This window comes from Dreissena polymorpha, chromosome 9 (assembly GCF_020536995.1).
Source record: "Dreissena polymorpha isolate Duluth1 chromosome 9, UMN_Dpol_1.0, whole genome shotgun sequence".
In the NCBI taxonomy this organism is placed as follows: Eukaryota; Metazoa; Mollusca; class Bivalvia; order Myida; family Dreissenidae; genus Dreissena; species Dreissena polymorpha.
In genome coordinates, this window is record NC_068363.1 from 102,693,190 (window position 1) to 102,715,518 (window position 22,329).

The following is a 22,329-nucleotide window of genomic DNA, read 5'->3' on the forward strand; positions in this document are numbered from 1 at the left end:
TCAGCCCTCTCTCAGTTATCAATTCTCCAACATGGAGTAAATAACTGAGATAGTAGTAGAAATAACTGGCATAGGAAGCGAAAATATGATAATGTCAGAAATCTGACCCGACAGTTTGGAAACAAATCCAAATTGTTAGTAAGGTCAGGTACAGGAGACTAGTAGCTTTTACTGCCATTTATCAAGTCCTAAGGGACTTCAATGACGATGGAGCAGAACTATTGTTGATTCCAGTAACTTGGAACATGCACCGTCGTAGAAGCAATAGAAAAGCAGAAGTCGACACAAAATGTTGTCATGCTAATCCTGCTAGTCACGTTTGTATCCCAACTGTTGCGTAACAGTGACTGCAAAAATTCAACCTTAGGGTCTCGAACATAAATTATAGACTTGATTAATAGAGGTCAATAGTTTAATGTTCGACCTCAATGTTAGATTCCGAGCCCGCTTCAGCCCAACCATCTGCAAGACCAATATTCTGCATGTAGCTGGCTGAGATAGAAGTAGAAATAACAGATAGATGTATTTCATATCTTCTAATATTAGAAGTTCATATCCAGCACTAGAATGGATTAGCTGAGAAGAACAATCAAGCATAGACAAAGTCAACGGAGATGATTTGAAAACCAACTGTCGCCAGTAGAACATCAGTATTGAAAAGCACAAAATGTCATGGTGATTGTTGAATCCATAAAATATTGGATTCAATAGAATCATAGCCATAGGTATACAACTAGGTAATATAGAAGATACCCGTGGGCTACAAAATAAGACCGATGAAAACACAGTGTAATACCGGTGATTGGTAACTGGTGACAGAACCGGACCGGTCAATGACCGGTAACTATAGCCAGGTGAACCAACCAGTCCATATATGACTGGTGACGTTACCGGTTAATAACCTAAATATGGTGGAATCCATATGGTCTGACATCAATGCCAAGAAACTGCTCGACAAAGAAGAGCGTGTCAAAAGTCCATACCGATGGCGATGAGACATCATTAAAGCAGACGACGAAGTCATTTGATGATGATAAAGAGCAGGAAGAATAATCCGATGATGATGAACGACTACTTATTCTGACCGGTGACCAGTGGCCGGTGATATGACCTGTGACTGGTGACCGATGTCTGGTGATTGGACCGGACCGGTCATAATATGACTTCATCATAATGGAAATATCTGGTGCAAAAGAATGACCATCCATGAAGTTATCTAACTGATAATGTAAACCGGAAAACAACTGTAGATTATCAGTATTGATAGACACAAAGTGTCCAATGTAGTGGTAGTGGAGAGATGAACACCTAATCCCGAAGTCTGAAAGTAAAACAAACTAGTATTTGTATACAAATAAGGTTAGGTGACTTCAATACGTATGGATGCCATTAAGGAACCAACACACATGGAATGGAGACATGATATTCCGTAAAGGAATAAAATGGGAACTGTTATTATGACCAGTTGGTACGTTAAGGCCTACGTGAGGATTGGTGACGTCCTATATACCTGCGATGCCGAAATGTTGTTCAGCTACGCTGGAAATAAGGTCTCCTAAAATAGTGTCCCCATGAGTGTTGACGTTGAGCGCTTACTAGTGTATCGACGTCGTTAACTGCTTAATGAAGGAGAGGTGTGTTTGATGTCTATCCTGTTATGCTCAATGAATGACTATCCTATTGTATCTATGGTGGCAGGTCGTTGATGATGATGAGTCTTTCGACCAAAGAGAAGAATAGTCAGATGAAGATGAAGGACTTCTTCTTCTGACCCTTGCCATGACCGGTGCCCGGACCGGTCCATGGTGACAGGTACCTGGTACCAGTTGACTGGACCGGTCCATGGTGACCGGTGTGACCGGACCGGTCCAGGGCGACCGGTGCCTTTAATCGGACTAGTCCCTGTTGACCGGTGGCTTTGACCGGTCCCCGGTGACTGGTCGGTGGTAGATGAACGGTGACCGGACCTGTCCCCGATGACCGGTCCGGTACCCGGTGACGTACCAGTCATATCATGACCAGTGTTATCACCGGATAATGACCAAGTATGGCGGCTGCCATATGGTCAGATATTGGTCGATGTCCCTGACAAATGCCCTCGGGCAAAGACCGGCGCACGGGGGTCGCCATATGGTCCTAATGTTGAGCGACTGTTTAACTCAATAAACGCTGTACTGTTGCCATCTTGCCTAGCATATGGAGTGTTTTTGTTTTTGTAAGATTTGACCTGGTGACCTATATTTTGAGTTGACCCCCCTTTCCAAACATCAAACTTTGCTTACAAAAATAAATATTATGACTAAGATTCATAAAATCTGAAACAAAATTGTGACCTCTAGAGTGTTTACAAGGATTTTGTATAAAATAATGAAAATTTTGACAATCTAAGGGCAATAATAATGGCATTAATAATGTGATATATATAAAACCAATCTTTTCACCAAGTTTCATGATGATTGGGCAAAGAATGTGACTTCTAGAGTGTTCACAAGCTTTTTTTAACTATGTTTAAATATAAGAAAACTGCCCCCCCCCCCCGGCAGCCATGTTATTCAACTGACCGGAACCATTTTTTAACTCAACTCTCATATCAAGGAAACAATTGTTTTGACCAAATTTCATGAAAATTGGCCCAAAAATGTGACTTCTAGAGTGTTCACATGTTTTTACTATATACATATAGAGAAAAATGCCCTGCCCCATGTTTTTTACCTATCTGGAACATTTTCGAACTCGTCCGAGATATCAATAAAACCAATGTTTTGACCAACTTTCATGATGATAGGGCAAAAATTGTGACTTCTAGAGTGTTTACAAGGTTTCTCTATAGCCAAATAAGGAAAACTGCCCCCCGGCAGCCATGTTATTCAACTGACCGGAACCATTTTCAAACTCAACTCTCATATCAAGGAAACAAATGTTCTGACCAATTTTCATGAAAATTGGGCCAAAAATGTGACTTCTTGAGTGTTTACAAAGTTTCTCTATAGCCAAATAAGGAAAACTGCCCCCCCCCCCTCCCCAGCAGCCATGTTATTCAACTGACCGGAACCATTTTCGAACTCAATCTCATATCAAGGAAACAAATGTTCTGACCAATTTTCATGAAAAATGGGCCAAAAATGTGACTTCTAGAGTGTTTACATGTTTTCACTATATACATACAGTACACTCCACTCCGCGTTTTTATTCCTGCTAGAGAGTGTTTGAAAGTGAGGTAAAACGCGGCATTCCACCGAGTTCGCTATACCTGCGGCATGTATTACTTTAGCCTAGTCGGTAAATGCAGTCAATTTCCATTCTTATCAGCGACTGCCGCGCAACACCGCGTTAGAAGTGTGCTACTGGGCATGCCAAAAAATAAAAGCAGTGTCATTAAAAATTGTTTAAATACTGTGGCTTATAAAAATAAAGATAATTGTATAAACAATTCATATATGTTTTTATTCAAATGTACGTCGACAATATGAATGAATATACAACACAGTAAGCGTTTTGACCAATTAATATTTATAAATAAATCATTACACATATAACACCAGAATAAATGTTCCGTTTAATTTCCAAATAAGAATAATTGTTTGTAATCCGAAACTTGCTTCCGATTTTTAATGTTAACACGACGTTTACAAATGCTTCCAATATACAGTCATCATGTATATTGCCCGACAAAAGCGCGCAAAAAATATGCTACAATGTACAAGTTCAAGGTTTATGCGTGAAAAGCGTGGAAAGTGTGCGTGTATTGATTTTTTGATACAAACTTTGTAGTGCAGAGAACACTGAATTCTGTTGATTTCAGTTAAAAGTTTCTTTGGTATTTTTTAACACAATTATATCGCAAATAATTTTTTATTTCCTCCAAATTAATTTAATTTCAAATATCTTTATCGTTACAGTATTTTAGTATAGTAATTTTTGAAACAGTTATTGTACTGTATACTGATTAAAGAGAACATCTGGACAGAACTGGAAAAAGTGTTTGGCGTTATATGTTGTTTTGACAAAAGGGATTAACATGTGTGAATGTCACTCTGCCGATTTGGTCCATAATTCCTGGTAAACATTGTTTTGAATGTCGACACAACTAGAACACAACTGTGAATATTTAATGCAACTCTCAACTCAATAGTTACCACCTTCTTTTAGCAATCAATGGAATAACCTACCTATGAAGAGAAAATTAATGCTTTAGTGAGCAGTAAATTGACTTTGTTCCGACAATTAAAACCATTCCTTATGCATTCGTTGAATGTGTTTACTTGAGTAAGTTATGCATTCAGACAGGAAGTGGCTTTCCTTTGATAACGTCGAACTGTCAATTCACACAGAGTTCTGGAACTTTAAATAGGGTCCTCGGTCATTTGTTTACCTGTTCAGTATAGAAAAAACACCTGCCAACATGAAAACTTTGGATTAAATTATCAAAATAAAAACAATGTTGCAAACTGTGATTATATTAATTGGTAAGTATCAGTTTAAAGACTACGTTTTGTTTGTCGTAAATCAACGAGCTTTCTATACAACTACTCCTACAACCACATGGGGATCGATCTATCTTGGTTGTTTTTTTTTAATGGTATATTATATATATAAATAAATATATATATATATGTACTTCTAATAAATGTAATTTTATTTGAAAATCAGGAAGTCAGACAAACTTAAATTGATCGTTATCTCATAAAACACGGAGTTTCCCAGCGTTGCCAATGCCGAGGGCCGCCACGTTGGCTAATCGATTTTGCAGATCGTTCAACGCGGCATCTCAAATCATGCAAACGCCGCGTATCACGAAATTTTCCTAATCTCCCTCTGCGTTACTGCATGCGGCGTATGGAGGGAAATTGGGGAAAACGCGTGGAGTGCACTGTATAGAAAAAAAATGCACCGCCAACTCAACTCTCATATCAAGGAAACAAATGTTTTGACCAAATTTCATGAAAATTGGACCAAAAATGTGACTTCTAGAGTGATCATATCTTTTCACATCTGCCATGTTTTTTCACCGATCTGGACCATTTTCAAACTCGTCCGAGAAATCAATAAAACCAATTTTTTGACTAACTTTCATGATGATTGGGCAAAAATTGTGACTTCTTGAGTGTTTTCAAAGTTTCTCTATAACCAAATAAGGAAAACTGCCCCGCCCACTGGCAGACATGTTTTTCAACAGACCGGAACCACTTTTAAACTCAACCAACATATCATTAAGACAAACATTTTGACAAAGTTACATGAAGATTGGGCATGAAATGTGACTTCTTCAGTGTTTTTCTTTTTTTGACCTAGTGACCTAGTTTTTGACCCGGCACAACACAGTTTCGAACTCAACCAAGATTTCATTGGGACGAAGCTTCTGACCAAGTTTCATGAAGATTGGACAATAAATGTGGCCTCTAGAGTGTTTACGAACAAATGTGGACGGACGACGGACAAAGACCGGTCACACAAGCTCACCTGAGCAATCAGGTGAGCTAAAAAGAGAAAGTCAATTGTATGTATAATACCACTGAGGTAGATCATAAATTAAACAAAAGTTTAATTCAAAACAGATGAAAGTTAATATGACTATTATTTAGATTGTCATATGGAACGTTAAAATCATATTGCACGCAATGGCATTTGATAAAAAATCTGTCAATGAATTAGTTGTATGATCTCGTAACACATTAGAAGAACACATTTTGCACGTGCTTGTTTGCGCCAAAAACACCCAGCATGGTAGAAATAAACAATTGTTCAATAAAAGCAAGCATGACTTACCTACCTTTAAATCAAACAAAAGTCCATTAAAACCACATAAATTATTCCGAATGAATAGTAGAATAATAAAACACAATCTATTCAAAACCCCATTCAACCAAGTGAAATAAATCGAAAAACCATTTTCAATTCAAATCCCTGTAAAATGCATGTCTACACCTGGTCGATCCAGAAAGAATATTGAGGGTTGGTTACTGGTTTTCCCCCAGTTGCATTGCACTATGTTTAACCTGGCCCTGTATTACAGTATGGAGGTGGCCCATTCCCAGTTAATTTTCCGGATGGGTGGTAATTCCCCTTGGAAAGGAGAAAGCTAATAGAAAGCAGGTAATGTATTTATGTCATTAAAAAAAAATTTTCTAGTAAAATTCATTTTAATTAGTAATTACTTACCTGATATCATATGCTATTTACTCCGATAGGATCGTAATTTATCCGGAATTTTTTGTCCGAGGAATCCCACACTTTTTGAGAAACCCGTCAGGTAGGTCAGAGCGGTCACATTAGTGCCGTGTAGCCGCACAACCAAAACGGGACATTACCCAGAATCCACTCTTATTCCAATAAAAAATATGAAATATTAGACGAAGAGCGGGGTGGGAGGTGGGACTTACCGATATCAGGTAAGTAATCACTAATTAAAATGAATTTTACTAGAAAAATTTGTTTTAATAGCTTAATTACGTTACCTGATATCATATGCTGAATTTGCAGCTGAGGCGGGAAGGTTCGCGAAAATCTCCCCATCACAGCGGAACCCATATCTCGGGTTCTCAGCTAATCTTCGTTATTACGGTATTAACTTAATTCACGGATAAGCGTAATATACCTATGCCGTAGAAGATACTACCGTTTGTGCAACCACAAGGGGGCCCAACAAATACAAGTTGTCCTGTTGGCACTCCAGAGAACAAAGATAAAAAGATGAAAAAGTAGTCTGATTCCTCCAGAAAGCAGCTTGAAGCACGTCAGAGAGTGGGGTATGATTAATATATGCCCACGAAGCCGACATTGCTCGTAATTCATGCGGTCTAATCTTAAAAAGGGATGAATCCCTTGAAGAAAGAGAAGAGTAAGCCCTTTTTATAGTCGAGGCTACCCAACGGGAAATAGAAGCCGCAGACACATCGCCCCCCCCTTTTAAGGGAATGAAGAGTCTCTTACGAGAACCTCGAATAGACTTAACTCTACTAAGATAGAACTTCAAAGACCTGACAGGGCAGAGGAGTCTATCTTCATCTTCATTACCACAAGTTCTAGAAAGACTTGGAACCTTGAAGGGTTTAGAAGCCATAGAGGGGAGTTGATTTTTAGCAAGGATTCCTGGCTGACACAACAAGGTGACAGAGCCATCGGAGGAATCAAAACGAAGATGGCTTTCTTCGATAGAAAAAGCATGAATTTCACTTCTACGTTTGGATGAAGCCATGGTAAGAAGGAAAACGGTCTTCCAGGTTAGGAACTGTAAAGAAGCCTGATTAAGGGGTTCATAGGGAGCTTTAATAAGGGATCCAAGAACACAAGCCAAATCCCATTTGGGGGTAAGAGAACGAGACACAGGACATTTAAGTTCCATGGCTCGGATCAGTTCCGAAATGGCTGGGTCAGCACAGACTTGTGATGACTTACGAAAAGCCAAGGTATGCGAAAGCAAATATCTGTATCCTTTGATGGAGCTAAGAGAAAGTTTCTTATCATCAAAGAGATAGATTAGAAAATCCGCTATGCGTCTAGCAGAGGGATTGAGGGGATCAATTTTCCCTCGAACACACCAATTAGAGAAGAGCTTCCAGCGAGCATCATAGACTGCTCTGGTGGACTTTCTCCTTGCAGATGCAACGAGCGTTGAAGCCCTGACAGAAAAGCGTTTCTTCTGCAGGGATTGCCTGATAACGGCCAGACGTGTAAGTGGAACATGTCTGGATCCATGTGAAGTCTGCCTCTCTGAGATAGGAGATATGACCTGTGCGGGAGTTCCCTGGGAAATTCGCACAGGAGACCGAGAAGGTCGTTGAACCAGGATCTCCTGGGCCACCAAGGGGCTATCAGGAGGATCCGGCAAGAGCTCACCCTGATTTTCCCTAAGATTTGGGGAATTAGAATGGGTGGGGGATAAGCGTAAGCGTCCAGTTGATCCCAATCGAACGAAAGCGCGTCTACCGCCCACGCTGCTGGTTCGTACACTGGACTCACATACAGAGGAAGTCTGTGGTTGTCTCTGGTCGCAAACAGGTCGACCAGTGGATAACCAAATGTGAGGAATATCTGATTGGCCACTTCCTGACGAAGTGTCCACTCCGATGGAAGTAACTGGTGTTTGCGAGACAAACCGTCCGCCAGGGCATTGAGACGACCTGGTATGTGTTTGGACAAGAGAGAGACGTTTAGGCTCTTGCAAAGAACAAGTAATTTCATTGTTTCCAGATACAGGGAGTGAGAGTGTGTCCCGCCCTGTTTCTGGATGTAAGCCACGACTGATGTGTTGTCTGTCGATACCATCACACAGGAGTCCCGAAGATGTGATTGGAATTGAGAAACAGCTAGAAAGACTGCTCGCATTTCGAGATTGTTTATGTGCAGGAGAGACTCCTGAGGAGACCACAATCCTGATAATGTCAGGCTGCGGGGTTCCAGGTGAGCGCCCCAACCTTCCATGCTCGCATCCGTTATGAGATGTTAAGACGGTTGCGGGGGAAGAAGCGGTACTCCTGCCAACAGGGTCTCCTCGTCTAGCCACCATTGAAGGTGGGGGACTAAGGACGGAAGGATGGGAATCTGTGTAAGCAGATTGTCTGGAGACCATTTCCATCGAGCTGAGAGATAGTGCTGAAGAGGACGTAGGAAGAGACGTCCCAACTGCACGAAGTCTGCTACAGAGCTCAGGATACCGTTGAGTGAGAGGAAATCTTGAGCTGTGATATGAGATTGGGACAGCACCCATCTGACGTTGCGGTGAGACCCTGACCCGATTGATGTGGGTCAGAAAATTCATTCCCACGAATATGAAATCCTGAGAAGGAATGAGGTCTGACTTGGCTACATTGAGAAGGAGTCCTAAAGAGAGGAGCTCCTTCCAAGAGAACTCTAGGTGTAGCAGAAGCAGTTGACGATCGAGCTGGTGTAAGAGCCAATCGTCGAAATACTGAAGCAGTTGAACCCCGTGTAATCGGAGGTGTGCGCTCACTGCGGCCATGAGTTTGGTGAAAACTCGTGGAGCCGTGGCCAATCCAAAGGGCATCGCCCGAAACTGGTAGACCTGGCCTCGAAAGGAGAAGCGCAGGTACTTCCGGTAGTTGGGATGGATAGGAACATGGAAGTATGCATCTTCCAGGTCCAAGGAAACCCCCCATTGCATGGGTTTGATGGAGCGCCGAATGAAGGCAGGAGTCTCCATCTTGAAAGTAGGTTTGACTAGAAACGTGTTGAACACTTTTAAGTCATGACTGGTCTCCAGGAGCCGCTTTTCTTTTGAACAAGGAAAAGGCGACTGTAAAATCCTGGAGAACAAGGGTCGTGAACACTTTCTACCGCCTGTTTTTTCAGGAGTCCGAGAATGGAGTCTGGAAGTTGTGGATGCGGAGATACCAGATCTATTGGGACGCGAGAGAGTGGGGGCCTTTATTCGAATTGAAAAGTGAGGCCTTGTGTGACAAGAGAATGAACCCACGCGTCCGAAGTTATTTGGAGCCATCGATTTGCGAAGTGCATAAGTCTGGCCCCGACTGGTACCTCCGGCATCAGAGGTTGTGGCGGTAGAAAGGGGTATGACCTAGGGCTGACCTTTAGGAGGTCCACCCTTGCCGGAAGAAGGATTAAATGACTTCTTGTCCGCATTGGGTTTGCCCTTACTCCAATTTTGTTTTGCAGAAGGCTTCCGATAGGAAGTTGTTCTGTTTTGAAAAGGAGGCCTATTAGTGGGCTGACATGGAGCAGACGGATGCTTAGTAGGGAAATTGTCCCTTTTAGCGTTCTTGGCCGGTGGGGCTCCTGGGGGCTTAGAAGCAGGGCCCTTAAAAACCACAAGGCGCTGGCCAGAGTTGCTCCTAGCTAAGGAGGCATGTATCTGATCTTCACAATCAGCAGTAAGTGCCGACTGTATCCTCCCTCCGAAAAGAGACTCTGCTGTTAGTGGAGCAGTTCGAAGGGAGTTTACGCCTGTTTCCAAAAGGAAATTATTGGGCAAAGAAGAGAGGATGAGGTCTATCCGAAGCCTTAACATCTCAGACATAGAAGACGCAGCATTGTGAGATAAACACTGCGTAGTACGTGAAAGATGTATCAACAAGGCCCGGAGCTCCTCTGGGATTGAATCAGAGAGCTCCCAAACAAAGTCTAAGGCTGTGGCTGCCATGAGATCTAGCTGGTTAGCCAGACCTATGGAACGGCGTTCTCTCAGCTCCCAATTTTCCAACAGGGAAAGAGGGACTGATGTATGGGTAGATGATGAAGGCATTGTAAGTGACAGCTTACTAATGTCAGCATCAGGCACCGGAAGTTTGGAAAGGTCCAAACCGGTAGCAGGATCTGGTACCGGGGCCTTATAACTTTTCCCGCCGTCCATCTGTTTAGGCTCCGTCAGCTCCTTAGGGGCTTTCCATGGAGATGGCGAAGGCTTATTGGCTGGTTCAAGTGACTGGAAAACAGCCATTGTGGAAGAGCCAATAGGAAGGCGTAGATCCACTCGGGAAGTAGCCTTACTTATCCTGCCGGGCTCTCGTCTGCGTGCTACCTGTTCTGTAACGGTAACTGCAGATCCTGTGAGAGACAAGGAAGGGCGGGGGCAGAAGTCCTCATCTAAGGTATTGAACATAAGTTCGTATACCTGATTGATGGAGGCCAAATAATAAAGTTCAGCCTCATTAGACTCCGAACCCGCCTCAACCGAACCATCTGCGGGAGCATTGGATTGATTGAAACCGGTGGATATAGGAGAAGGAATAATAGATTCATTCGCTACTATCATGAGAGAATCGTTTTCCGGCACCATCAAAGATATAGCTGGTGAGTTAGGTCTCTCAGAGATCAGGTCAGCAGACTCACTTTGAATACCAGAGGTCGCTGGTAAAGGATCAGTCGAAAAAGGGACAAAGATTCCTGGCGACTGTTGGATCCACAAAGTATTGATTTGATGGTGTAGCGGCAGCCCGGGGTATACTTCTATGCAATGTGGAAGAGACCCGTGGGGCTGAAAACGCAGCCGAAGTGGTTAGATTAACCCCTGTACCTTGAGCCTAATATGTATGCAAACAAGTGTTTGAATACAAGTTATGCTCAGTGGTTGTAGGAACGGCTGAAGTGTGTGTTGAGGCCAACATAGAGGCCGACACACGTGGAAGGGTGTCAATAGATTCCTCAGAGAAGGATCGACTAGGGGACCTAGGAGTCCGAGAACGCCTAATAAAGGAAGGTCTATGTCCCTTATCCCTGCGACGCCGAGACACTGTTCGGCGGCGCTGGGAATGATGTTTCCTGATCGAACGTCTCACCGAGCGCTGGCGTGATCGCTCTATACCAGGCAATCTACGCCAAGAAACACTCGGTGAGCGTGAACGACGTCCCCTCCGGTAATGATGAGGGCTATTTGAAGTAGACGATGAGTCATACGACGACGAGCTTGAGGTGGAGGAGTAGTCGGAAACATCAGACACTACCGTTTACGTCTGTGACTCACAGTAGAAACGCGGCTGCGTCTACCTTTGTGGAGTACTGACAAGGTAGTGTCAACATCTACGGTGACCGGAACGGTCTGTGGCACAGACCGAAACCCGGTGACCGGATCGGTCATTACAAGACCGGTGACCGGACCGGTCAATGACCGGTGACCGGACCGGTCACAGCATGACTGGTGACCGGACCGGTCACAGCATGACCGGTGACCGGACCGGTCACAGCATGACCGGTGACCGGATCGGTCAATGACCGGTTACCGGACCAGTCATAGCATGACCGGTGACCGGACCGGTCAGTGACCGGTTGACCGGTCATAGCATGACCGGTGAAGTCTCCGGACCGGTCAACTGGTCATTCCCGATGAACGGACCGGGCAAATTTTGTCCGGTGTTGTCACGGGGTAGGGACCGATGCCTGGCAGCTACTGGTGTAGTATGATCAAGATCGTGTGGTGAAAAGTCCCGACACGGAACTTTCCCTACTTTGATCTGAACTATTCTTGTTGCGTCCACGATTCTTGTAGGGTCGACGCTTAATGGCCCAGGTATCTGCAGACCAATGCTCACAGAAAGGGCAGCAGTTATCCTGGGTACATCCTGCACACGACAGGCAGCTACCATGGTTGTCCCATGCTGCCTTTGTGTGTCCACATGAGCCACGTGTTTGAGGCATACTTTGCCTTGAACAAACAAACAATTACACAAAACGATACAGAAATACACGGATATATATACGGAGAATGTTTTAAGGCAATACAAAAACTTCTCTATTCTGTTAAACAGAAGAATCCAGCGGAACAGAAGCAACAATTAAGTTTATAACAAAATGTCGGCCTTTGTATATCGCCATCCGGAATAAGAGTGAATTCTGGGTAATGTCCCGTTTTGGTTGTGCGGCTACACGGCACTAATGTGACCGCTCTGACCTACCTGACGGGTTTCTCAAAAAGTGTGGGATTCCTCGGACAAAAAATTCCGGATAAATTACGATCCTATCGGAGTAAATAGCATATGATATCAGGTAACGTAATTAAGCTATTAAAACTGCTTCATATTTACATGCTCTGTATGAGTTGATGCACACATGTTTATTGAAAGAAAGGTTAACATTCATAAACGTAGTTCAATCATGATCACTTCATATTATGCGCGTTAGCACCTGTTGAAGTAGTTGTGCCCATAAGCAAAGTGTACAGGATGAAAGTACCTTCAGAAAAAGAAAGGGGCGGACATGCCTACTATTTCTATATCCCTATGCGTTTTGCGCGGGATATCTATTGACATACCTGTAGCTTTCTCAGAATCAAAAACATCGTTTTCCACACACTCCACATTGCGCAGGTCCTCACGGGTCTGTGTAAAGAAAAATATGAAAATAATTTTATAGTATAGTGCCCGTCATTTCACCACAAATTAATGTGCATGATTACCTGTAAAATGCATTAAACCTGAAATCATAGTTGTTATATTTTCAGATTTGACACTCACCATTGCAGAACATTGTTGTTGCAATGGTATATTAATAAAGATAATATAGCCCACATGCCTTTTTCCTCTCTATATAAAATAGAATCAAACACTGTTGAATATGATTTGAGTACATCAGATACTGGTAAATATAAAATCTTAGCTTTTGAATAGGCATAGCCCACACTTAAGTTCTTCGGACAAAAGTTTTTACCACGCGCCAAGAAACACATGCGATGCAATAATCTCCTTATATATTTTTTTTCCCATTAATGTTTTTAAAAGAAAACTAATAAGGGAAAATCCATGATAAGTATTTGATAAAAATACCTTGGCTTTTTCAAATTTTTGCTTCTTGTTTTTGTCGGGCCCGTGTTGGCACCTCAGGAGCTTACGTCCAAGGATCACGTACATGTAAGGTTGCGGCCCACAGAACCAGGTTACCTTTCGAATTGATGGATTAACACCTGGAAATAATTTTTAAAAATATATTCGAGGTACAGCTAATTACAACAGAAACATTCTTGCATAAACCTTGAATTAAGGTCTTACTGTGTAACAGCAATAGTCCTCAAAAATATCATCGTACATAATCCATGTAAACGTTTTAATGATGTAATATATTCTTAATCGGCATCACCCACTACACATGCCATACATTGAGAATACTGTTGAGGTCATTGTTCGTTAAACATGCAGAATTTTCATCATTTTTTTTTAAATATTTAAGATATGATTAAGCTATGTAGAGCATTTAACTCCTTAAAACAAATAAAATTTGATTGCATTCCATTTATTGCATGTGTGCATGAACGTTAATTTAACTGCGAAACACTAAGGAACAGCAAATATTACAGCTGACTGTGATAATTTATCAATAAGTTTCACAAACGTTATGGATTTTTTAACATTTAACATGGCCAAGATGTGTGTGTCATTTGCGAAAGCTCAAACAAAAGCTCAAACAAAAATTGACGACTACATGTAGCTTAATTACACAAACAAGAGGGCCAAGATGGCCCTAGTTCGCTCACCTGAGAGGAGTCGGTTCATTCAATCTTTAACTTATGTCAAACTTGACCTAGATATTGACCGGACAAACATCCTGGTCAAGTTTCATCATTATTGCAGTCTTGGCCATAACCAGCTCAACCGTCGACAGGGTAGAGTGATTTTTGCGTCGGTCAGGTGAAAATTCTAAGCCGGTAGCCCAATGGGTCGAGTGCTTTTTTTCGTGTCCGAACTTAGTAACGTGTCCGAAATAGCTATATATAGACGCTTATTCAAGACTGCATTGGTTATTTCCCTTGAGCACTTATTGATTAGACGCTTATTGAAAAGTGTTGTAAGTCGATCTCGCGAGACGCTTTAACAATTATTATAACTTGGTGGAGAACTTGTGGCGATACGTTTATTTTAATGTATTTTTGTGTTATTTTGAGGGCGCATCGAACAAACATCAACAGCAAAATGAGAATGAAGGTAGCAACACAAAATATGAACAACAAAACGAAAATTCTAAATGTCATGGAAAAATTATCAGTCTTGGCTTCGTTTTGATGTCTCCAAGTATTGAGAAATTTGATTGCCGACTTGCTGGTATGTGCATGTCATACATAATGTAAAAAAAAATGCAATTAAATATCATGCACAAACTTACAAGTATAGTTTTTTACAGATAAAGTTTATCTGTCAAGGTACAAATCCTGACAGTAAATTCAAAGGTGTATTATACTGCATTTTAGATGCTGGCACAATCGGAAAATCGGCGACAACCCATATGTGGTTTAGGCAATAGAACTACTGCTACAAATGTGGTTTTAGATTTAGAATACTCAGAAGTTTGGGCAGGAAAGTTGCCTCCTTGTGCTACGTCTTATGCACAGGTATTATTGCTAGTTTGACATTTTATTTACTTTATTCAGATATGTGTTTGGAAAATTTATATCATGTTATACAATTGTTTATTTTCAGGCCACCTTAAGGAGCATACATGATATGTCAGACCTGGATGTCGGAGACTCAGACAATGACCATGATGGAATGGAGATGTCAGGAGACCTTGTGTTAATTTTTTTGTAAGATATTAACTGTGAATAAAAACAGAATCAAGTGTTCATTTGTTTAATCTTTATTGTTCTATGTTTCATCAATACAAACATAGTTACAAATGTAACAGAATTATAACTTTTAATTTGGGCTAGTTAAAATTGATTCGGGCTAGTGAAATTTCAAAGCTGGTAGCCCAACCGGGCTAGTGCCTTAAAAAATAATGCCAAGACTGTTATTGAACCAAAACTCTAAAACTCTGGCCTAGGGAGTGTTTTTGTTTTTGTAAGATTTGAAATGGTGACCTTTCATTAAACTTGACTTAGATCTTTCAGCAACTTTGATAAAGAATGCTTGAGAAATGTGAATGCTAGAGTGTTTACAAACCAAATGTGGACGGACGGACAACGGACAAAAACCAAATCTAAAACCTCACCTGAGCCATTTTCCAACTTGTCCAAGAAATCAATAAAACCAATGTATTGACTAAGTTTCACGATGATTAGGCAAAATATGTGACTTCCATAGTGTTCAATCACAAGGTTTCTCTCTATATAGTCACATAAGGAAAACTGACCCACGCCCCTGGCAGTGATTTTTTTGCTTTTATTTGTTACAGCCTGTGCCATTTAAATTGGGAAAATTAGCGTGATAAACCGTGAAATTGGGAAAAATAGTGCTATAAACCATGACATTGGAAACAATTAGGCATTATAATTATTATTATAAGTAACAGAATTAATATTGTTTTTAGGTGCATGTTCAGAGGGTTTTCTAGCCATTTTGGGAAAAGGAGTCTGGTCAAATTGGGATTTTTTTTAATCAATAAAAGTGGCACATTTGCGAATTATTTATGACAAAAAGGACTTAATTAAAGTTATATATTTTGTAGGATGCTTAAAAATAAATTTGAGATCTAGAGTTAAGAAATCATAACTAAGTCATAAGAGACTTCTTTCTTTAAATTTTTTTATATTTTTTTTCGCAAATTGGGCTTTTTGGGGAAATTTTGGTAAGATTTTTGGATAAAAAAACGTGGAATTTTGCGATTGGGAAGCAGCCAAAATTCGGTGGTCATTTTGGGCAAAAAAAATCACTGCCTGGCAGCCATATTTATTGACCCATTTGCAAACTCATCTGAGAGAGGTTTCTCTATAGCCATATAAGGAAAACTGCCCCGCCCACTGGCGGCCATGTTTTTCAACAGACCGGAACCACTTTTGAACTCAACCAACATATCAGTAAGACAGACCTTTAGATAAAGTTACATGAACATTGGGCATTAAATGTGACTTCTACAGTGTTTACAAGCTTTTTCTTTTTTTTTGACCTAGTGACCTAGTTTTTGACCCAGCATGACCCAGTTTCTAACTCGATCAAGATATCATTGGGACAAATATTCTGACGAAGTTTCATGAAGATCGGACAATAAATGTGGCCTCTACGAACAAATGTGGACGGACGGACGACGGACAAAGACCTGACACAAAAGCTCCCCAGCTGAGCAATCAGGTGAGCTAAAAAAACGTCCAACCTCGAATAACAATACAATACACTGTATTATTATGAAAACATTAATAATCAAAGGGGGGTTACTACTGATAACTTAACCCTTTCCCTGATAGACTTCTTATCTGATCTGCCACTCCAGGCCAATACCAGTCCTGCTGTTCTGATAACAGTGACTCCATTTACAGCTGATAAGCCTGACTACACCATCTCAATAGGGTTCTTGGGAAAATAATGGAAAAAATTCTCAACTTGTTACACCTGTCTTGTTTAGGCTTAATTTTCACTTATTTACTTGCATTTCACATCATTTGTGTCAATGTAAATATTGTAGAAAAATAAATTTTCCTTCCAACCATATAAATTTTGAGTCTGCATTCTAATAAATAATACGTGGATATAACAAGTAATACAAGCATATGCGAATGCAACAGGAAATGCAGTGAGAACCCCACCTTAAAATATTGAATTGTATACTGAAACATTAGGCGATTAATCTTTTGATTTGTCGGCATTTTGTTTCATTTCAGACTCCATGCAGTTTAACGATCATAATCTCTGTGCTTTATTACCCAAACTCGTTAGTTTCTGGACATATGTGCTACTGAAAATAGCCACCGCGATTGCCTTTTATAGCCCTAACAAGAACACAGTGTCTAGGACCTGTATTTTGTATCCCTATGTTAGATAAGCACGTGCACTAATAATTATTATGTTGGTCAGTACAAAAGGCTTACTTGGAAACCACCGACTGCGTCTTTGTTTTATTGCTCAATCAAGCACCAAAAATCCAATATCCTGTGTATTACCAAACACAAACTTTAGATAAGCACGTGTCATCTGTCAAAACAAGTATTGTACATGTCCGTTAACATCAAAATAATTCTCGAATATGATGTCGGAAGGTGGACTTGCTTTAAACATTTACAATTACGATATTTTTTTTTCATAAGATTTGCTAAAAACAAATGAGAACCAAAACAAGCAAACACAGACAACACTCAATATAAATAATTATGACAAATTAAATGAAAAAAAAACAACAGTTTATTTTCGAAAAATCGCTTTTACTTTCTCCCAATTTCCAGAAAATGACTTATACATGTTGCATGAAATCTAAATATAGATGACGACGTTGTAAAAGAATATGAACTGTACACGGCACTTTGTGTGCAATTAGATACAGTACAATAACTGTTTCAATATTTAACGAACTAAAAGATGATAATGATACAGCGTCTTTGACTTTTATTTTATTTAGGGAAATGTCAAAATCATTTGCAAGATACCCCGATACTTAAATGGGAATTCAATACGAAGCTTTTACGTTGTTGTCTGCGCTACGCAGTGTTTGTTTATAAATAAATACACCCACGCCTATTTTCGCGCCCTTTTTGCCAAACAAAGACTTGACACGAAAATATCATGGGCATATACATGTATTTATTTCTGGCTAAAATTTGTAACAGAACATTAAATGTACACGATGCGCGCACACCACAACGCGTGTTTTTGAATACCCTTGTCCCGAATGGACACCTATTTCATCAAATCTTTAAATAGAAAAATATGTCCGATGTTTGTGTTTATGAGTTTTCTGGAGCACCTTTGTCGTCAATATCATTCAGAATTTGCATTTGAAAATGGACATTGGAAATATACGGGATTATTGGGTGATGGATAATAGACGGAAAAATTCACATGTATGCGGTAATCGATAGAGACAGTAATAAACGCATGTATCGGGGAATCGATACACTCGGGAATATACGCATCTATCAGGGAAAGGGTTAAATGCAAAATTTAGAAGAGTTGTCTCTGACAAAATTTCATGAAAATTGTGACTTCTATAGTGTTTACAAGTTTTTTTCTTTTTTTTGACCTAGTTTTTGACCCGGCACGACCCAGTTTCGAACTCGACCGAGATTTCATTGGGACGAAGCTTCTGACCAAGTTTCATGAAGATCGGACAATAAATGTGGCCTCTAGAGTGTTAACAAACAAATATTAACGGACGGACGGACGTACGACGGACAAAGACCGGTCACAAAAGCTTACCTGAGCAATCAGGTGAGCTAAAAATGATGCAATTGACTGAAAGAAGCTATCATAAAACGCGGTACAGTAAGCTAGTTTATGCTATTAATATAGAAATAAAGAAACTCAAAAAAAAAGGATCAAGAGAGAAACCCTTACTTCCTTCAGCAAGAGAAGTGACCAATTGCCAAAAGTAGAAAACAGAAAACACACAAAATACATGTACTAAAAAGTTCTCAAAACTTTATCAATGCAAAACATAAGGTTTTAAAACCAAATAATTACAGTTGCGCTTGATTTCGCTATTTTACATTATTCTGATTGGCTAACGTGTATCATGTGACTGGGCTTTATTTTTCAATAAAGCAAGCTGATCCACGAGGCACACAAGTTAATCGAGCGTGGGACTACTTGGTATTGTTATGCCATGTGCGAAATGTATACGGCCAATACTGTGTATCAATTTTGTTTTGCCCTTTTCTTTAGTTCATTCGCATTAGACAGAGACTACACCAAATAAGTAGTATTACGCATTTCAAAAACAAAAATCTAACTATACTCAACATCACTTGACTCGCGGTATCACTTATCTCGCGGTATTTTGTTGTGCGCCACCTAGCCGATGTTTACATTGTCAACAAGCAGACTTACTTTTGTTTTTCATTGTAATACTATTTTCTGGGTGAAAATGAGTGGAATACTGGTAAGTTTGTTCATTTTCTTCGTCATGTATATGTTTTAAATTAAAATGTAGTAAAAAAAAAAGAACAAAATCGGTATTTGTCAACCTTTTCATCAATGTTTACAAGTTCGTCTGCCTATCAATTAGGTCAGACAACACACTTTATAAAACGGTTAACAAAAAGTAATTCTATCAGTTTTATTAATAGGTCAGGCTCAACACTTTCATTTAAACTTGTGAATACAAAAGTATTGACAATGTTAACAATGACAATCAATGAAAGATAATTAACCAGATCTTTTTGATTATTTTCAGAAAATGAAACAATTCAGAGACAAGAAGCCATATGACAGAAATAATCTGCAAAGGGCAGACACTGTGTCCACTTGACATACTGCTGTGATGATAGGGTCCTGAGAAGAGACAGCACATTTTTGTGCATTCACTGTTGTTCTGCTGAATAATGAAAGACAAACACTGTTTAATCAAATAAAACAATAAAATGTATGAATAAACTTGAAAAACTATAACATTTAAACATTGATATCCATTTGCAATGAAGATGGTAATGAATTTGAAAATTTAGTGAAAAATGACCTCAATTATGTTACTGTAAACATGTTTGACCTAATTACCGCGACGCAAGTGATGTTATAAACTATAGGACTAAAATTGCCATGAGCCATTCGTATTTTTCAGCGTTTTCTTAGTTAATTTTATACAATTTTTATAATTTCTGATAAACATTATGATGGGGTTAAATGAAAACTATTTCATTCGATTGGTAAGTTGTGTATTGATGTTTTATTTCCGAGAATAAGATAAAGTACCGCGACTCAACAGATGAACAGAATAGTATTTGTCGTGTTGATTAGTATTCGTTCTATAGTACGGAGAGGGGACATGTGAATTAAAGAGGAGACAGATACAGCAGAAATTGAAGTAACAGAGAGGGTACGGACATCTGTATTTTACTCAATGTAACTCAAATCTATAGCCACAATGAAGGAAATGTTCATATTTTGTTTATAATCACTATATTTTGTTTCTGTAATATTTATATCTGCTGAATAAATATTCAAATCTGTGCTTCATGGTTGTTACTTGTGTATCCTCAAGGTTTTATGAAATTTCTACTGATAATAAGAAGTAATGAGACGGCTAAGATATGTAAGGAAAGAGGGTAAATGTTCTGGGAAACTGATAAATCTGTAAGGTATTCTAAGGTTGAGGAACACCACAACTCCCTGTTTTGATAAGTATTCATTGTTTGAACAAGGTAAGTAGAGGGTAGAAAAGTTTAGAAAGGGAAAGTTTTGAGTCCTGCGCTGCTGGAAAAATGATCAAACAGATAAAATGCAAAATAATGATTCAATATAATGGACTTTGATGCCAAGTGGTAAAATAAATTGGAAATTAAAGTTTAAAGGATCACATTGAAGAAAGGAATAAGCATCAGGGCTCAAGTACAAAAAAGAGAGTTAACTGGGACCCCATTAGTTTGGAACATAAAAGAATAAGAGTGGAAATAGAGTGATCATTACTGAATATTATGTTAATAATTATAATGGCCAATATAAAGTGTATCACAAAAAAAACAATATAATCTATGAATTGTGTTGTGCAAAAATAGTCTTAACTGATTATCAGAGCAATGGATTATTTAATATACATTCAAGAAGAAGTAATCAAACAGATTTCCTTATAAACTTATAAAGAAGTCAATAAACAGACACCAATTAACCAAGTGTGTGTTTTGTTTTAGTGTGATTACGAGAACTTAATGAGAATAATACAGTAAAATAGAAGGTGGCTGAGCAGTGGGAAATTTTTCATATAGAAGGCAGGTGTGGCCCATTTACTGTTAGAAGATCAACATTAGGTTATTTTGTTATCTCTAGTTTCACAGACATCAAAATCCATTCACAAGGAAGAAGATCCAGAGACATTTTGTTATCTTATATGTGGACATTAACTTAGTGGACATTTGGACCATAACACAGATTATTGTGAACCTTATCAAATAATTGATGAACTGGTGTATTGTTAAGGTTTTGTATTTTTTCGATTAACGGCCAATTTATTAAGATCTCCACGCTACCGCAGGACTTTTTGTATATACATGTTTTGTATATACTTCTTGTATATAAGCGCACTTGGTCCATAGTTACCTAGAATATGTATAGGATTTCTGAGGACCGCTTAAGTACATGTGTTCCTAATTTTGTACACATCATTGCGACAGTTCTTCACAGTATGTATCTTTAATTTAAATGAATTCCTATAACTTTGTGCAGCCTTATAAGATCGTTTACTTTTTTACGGCGTAAACTTCTAAGCAAAATTCAAACGCACGTGCCTGAAAACTGTTCACTTTTGTAACACGAGAATTTCCACAGTTGATAAGACAACAAAAATGAGAAAATAACAATAAAAATTATATAAATTGTCCGTTTTTCTGACCTCGTTTCTTACCTCGTTCCCATAGAAATAGCCTAAAAAATGATTAAAATCTGCAAATTTCCTTCACCAGACAAACGTGGCTATGTTTGTCAATGGTTTGAACATAAAATGTTTTAAGGGTTGTATCCCTTGGAGGCCCAACTCAAATTTATATCTGTTATGAGTACTTTGCATTACAATACGATTAAAGTATGCTGTGTATGCGGAAAATTTTACCCCTAAAATAGTAAATGATGACACGAGGCCATATGTTAAGATCAAGACCGGGGCCTATTGCGATAAATGTTCTCACTGTGTTCTTTTGGGATTTTGTCACAAAACAACTGTCATTAGAAGGGATGACAGCTTTGTATGCCCCTATTGTGAATAGAATTTTATTTAGCTATTTTCCGTTAGTAAATACACTTTATCTAGACCTCTGAATACAGTTCAGAGCTACAGATAAGCTGCGTATTTGCGTAAATACCCAATGTAAAATTGCCGATTAGGCATAGAAAAATTGAACTCTGCGTACCGAAACCCAATTGAAATTGCTGATTACACATATCGTATTTTTCTCTGCGTAACTAGTAAATCTGTCCCGGAAATACCGGGTACGAAATACCCAGATTCTTTCCGCTTCGTCCAACCTTCAGTAAAACCTTCAGCCCAATAATATGTACGGAAGAAAGCGTCTATGTAACTACG

General features: G+C 39.4%; 1 protein-coding gene and 1 long non-coding RNA gene across 4 annotated transcripts in view; one reads left to right on the top strand and one right to left on the bottom strand.

Moving 5' to 3' along the window:
• Positions 1-22,329, bottom strand: part of LOC127844546 (uncharacterized) — a 61,675-nt gene that overhangs the window by 36,474 nt on the left and 2,872 nt on the right. For 2 of the 3 annotated variants that reach the window (XM_052374894.1, XM_052374893.1), the window contains exons 2-3: positions 13,233-13,369; positions 12,722-12,788 (exon numbers count right to left, since the gene is read on the bottom strand). In XM_052374894.1, the coding sequence (XP_052230854.1) occupies positions 12,722-12,788; positions 13,233-13,369 (204 nt within the window). The remainder of the gene's footprint in view (positions 1-12,721; positions 12,789-13,232; positions 13,370-22,329) is intronic. The other variant, XM_052374895.1, reaches the window with a different exon arrangement.
• Positions 14,609-15,015, top strand: LOC127844558 (uncharacterized). The gene is made up of 2 exons (XR_008032803.1): positions 14,609-14,788; positions 14,877-15,015. It is a non-coding gene; the product is annotated as an uncharacterized LOC127844558 (long non-coding RNA).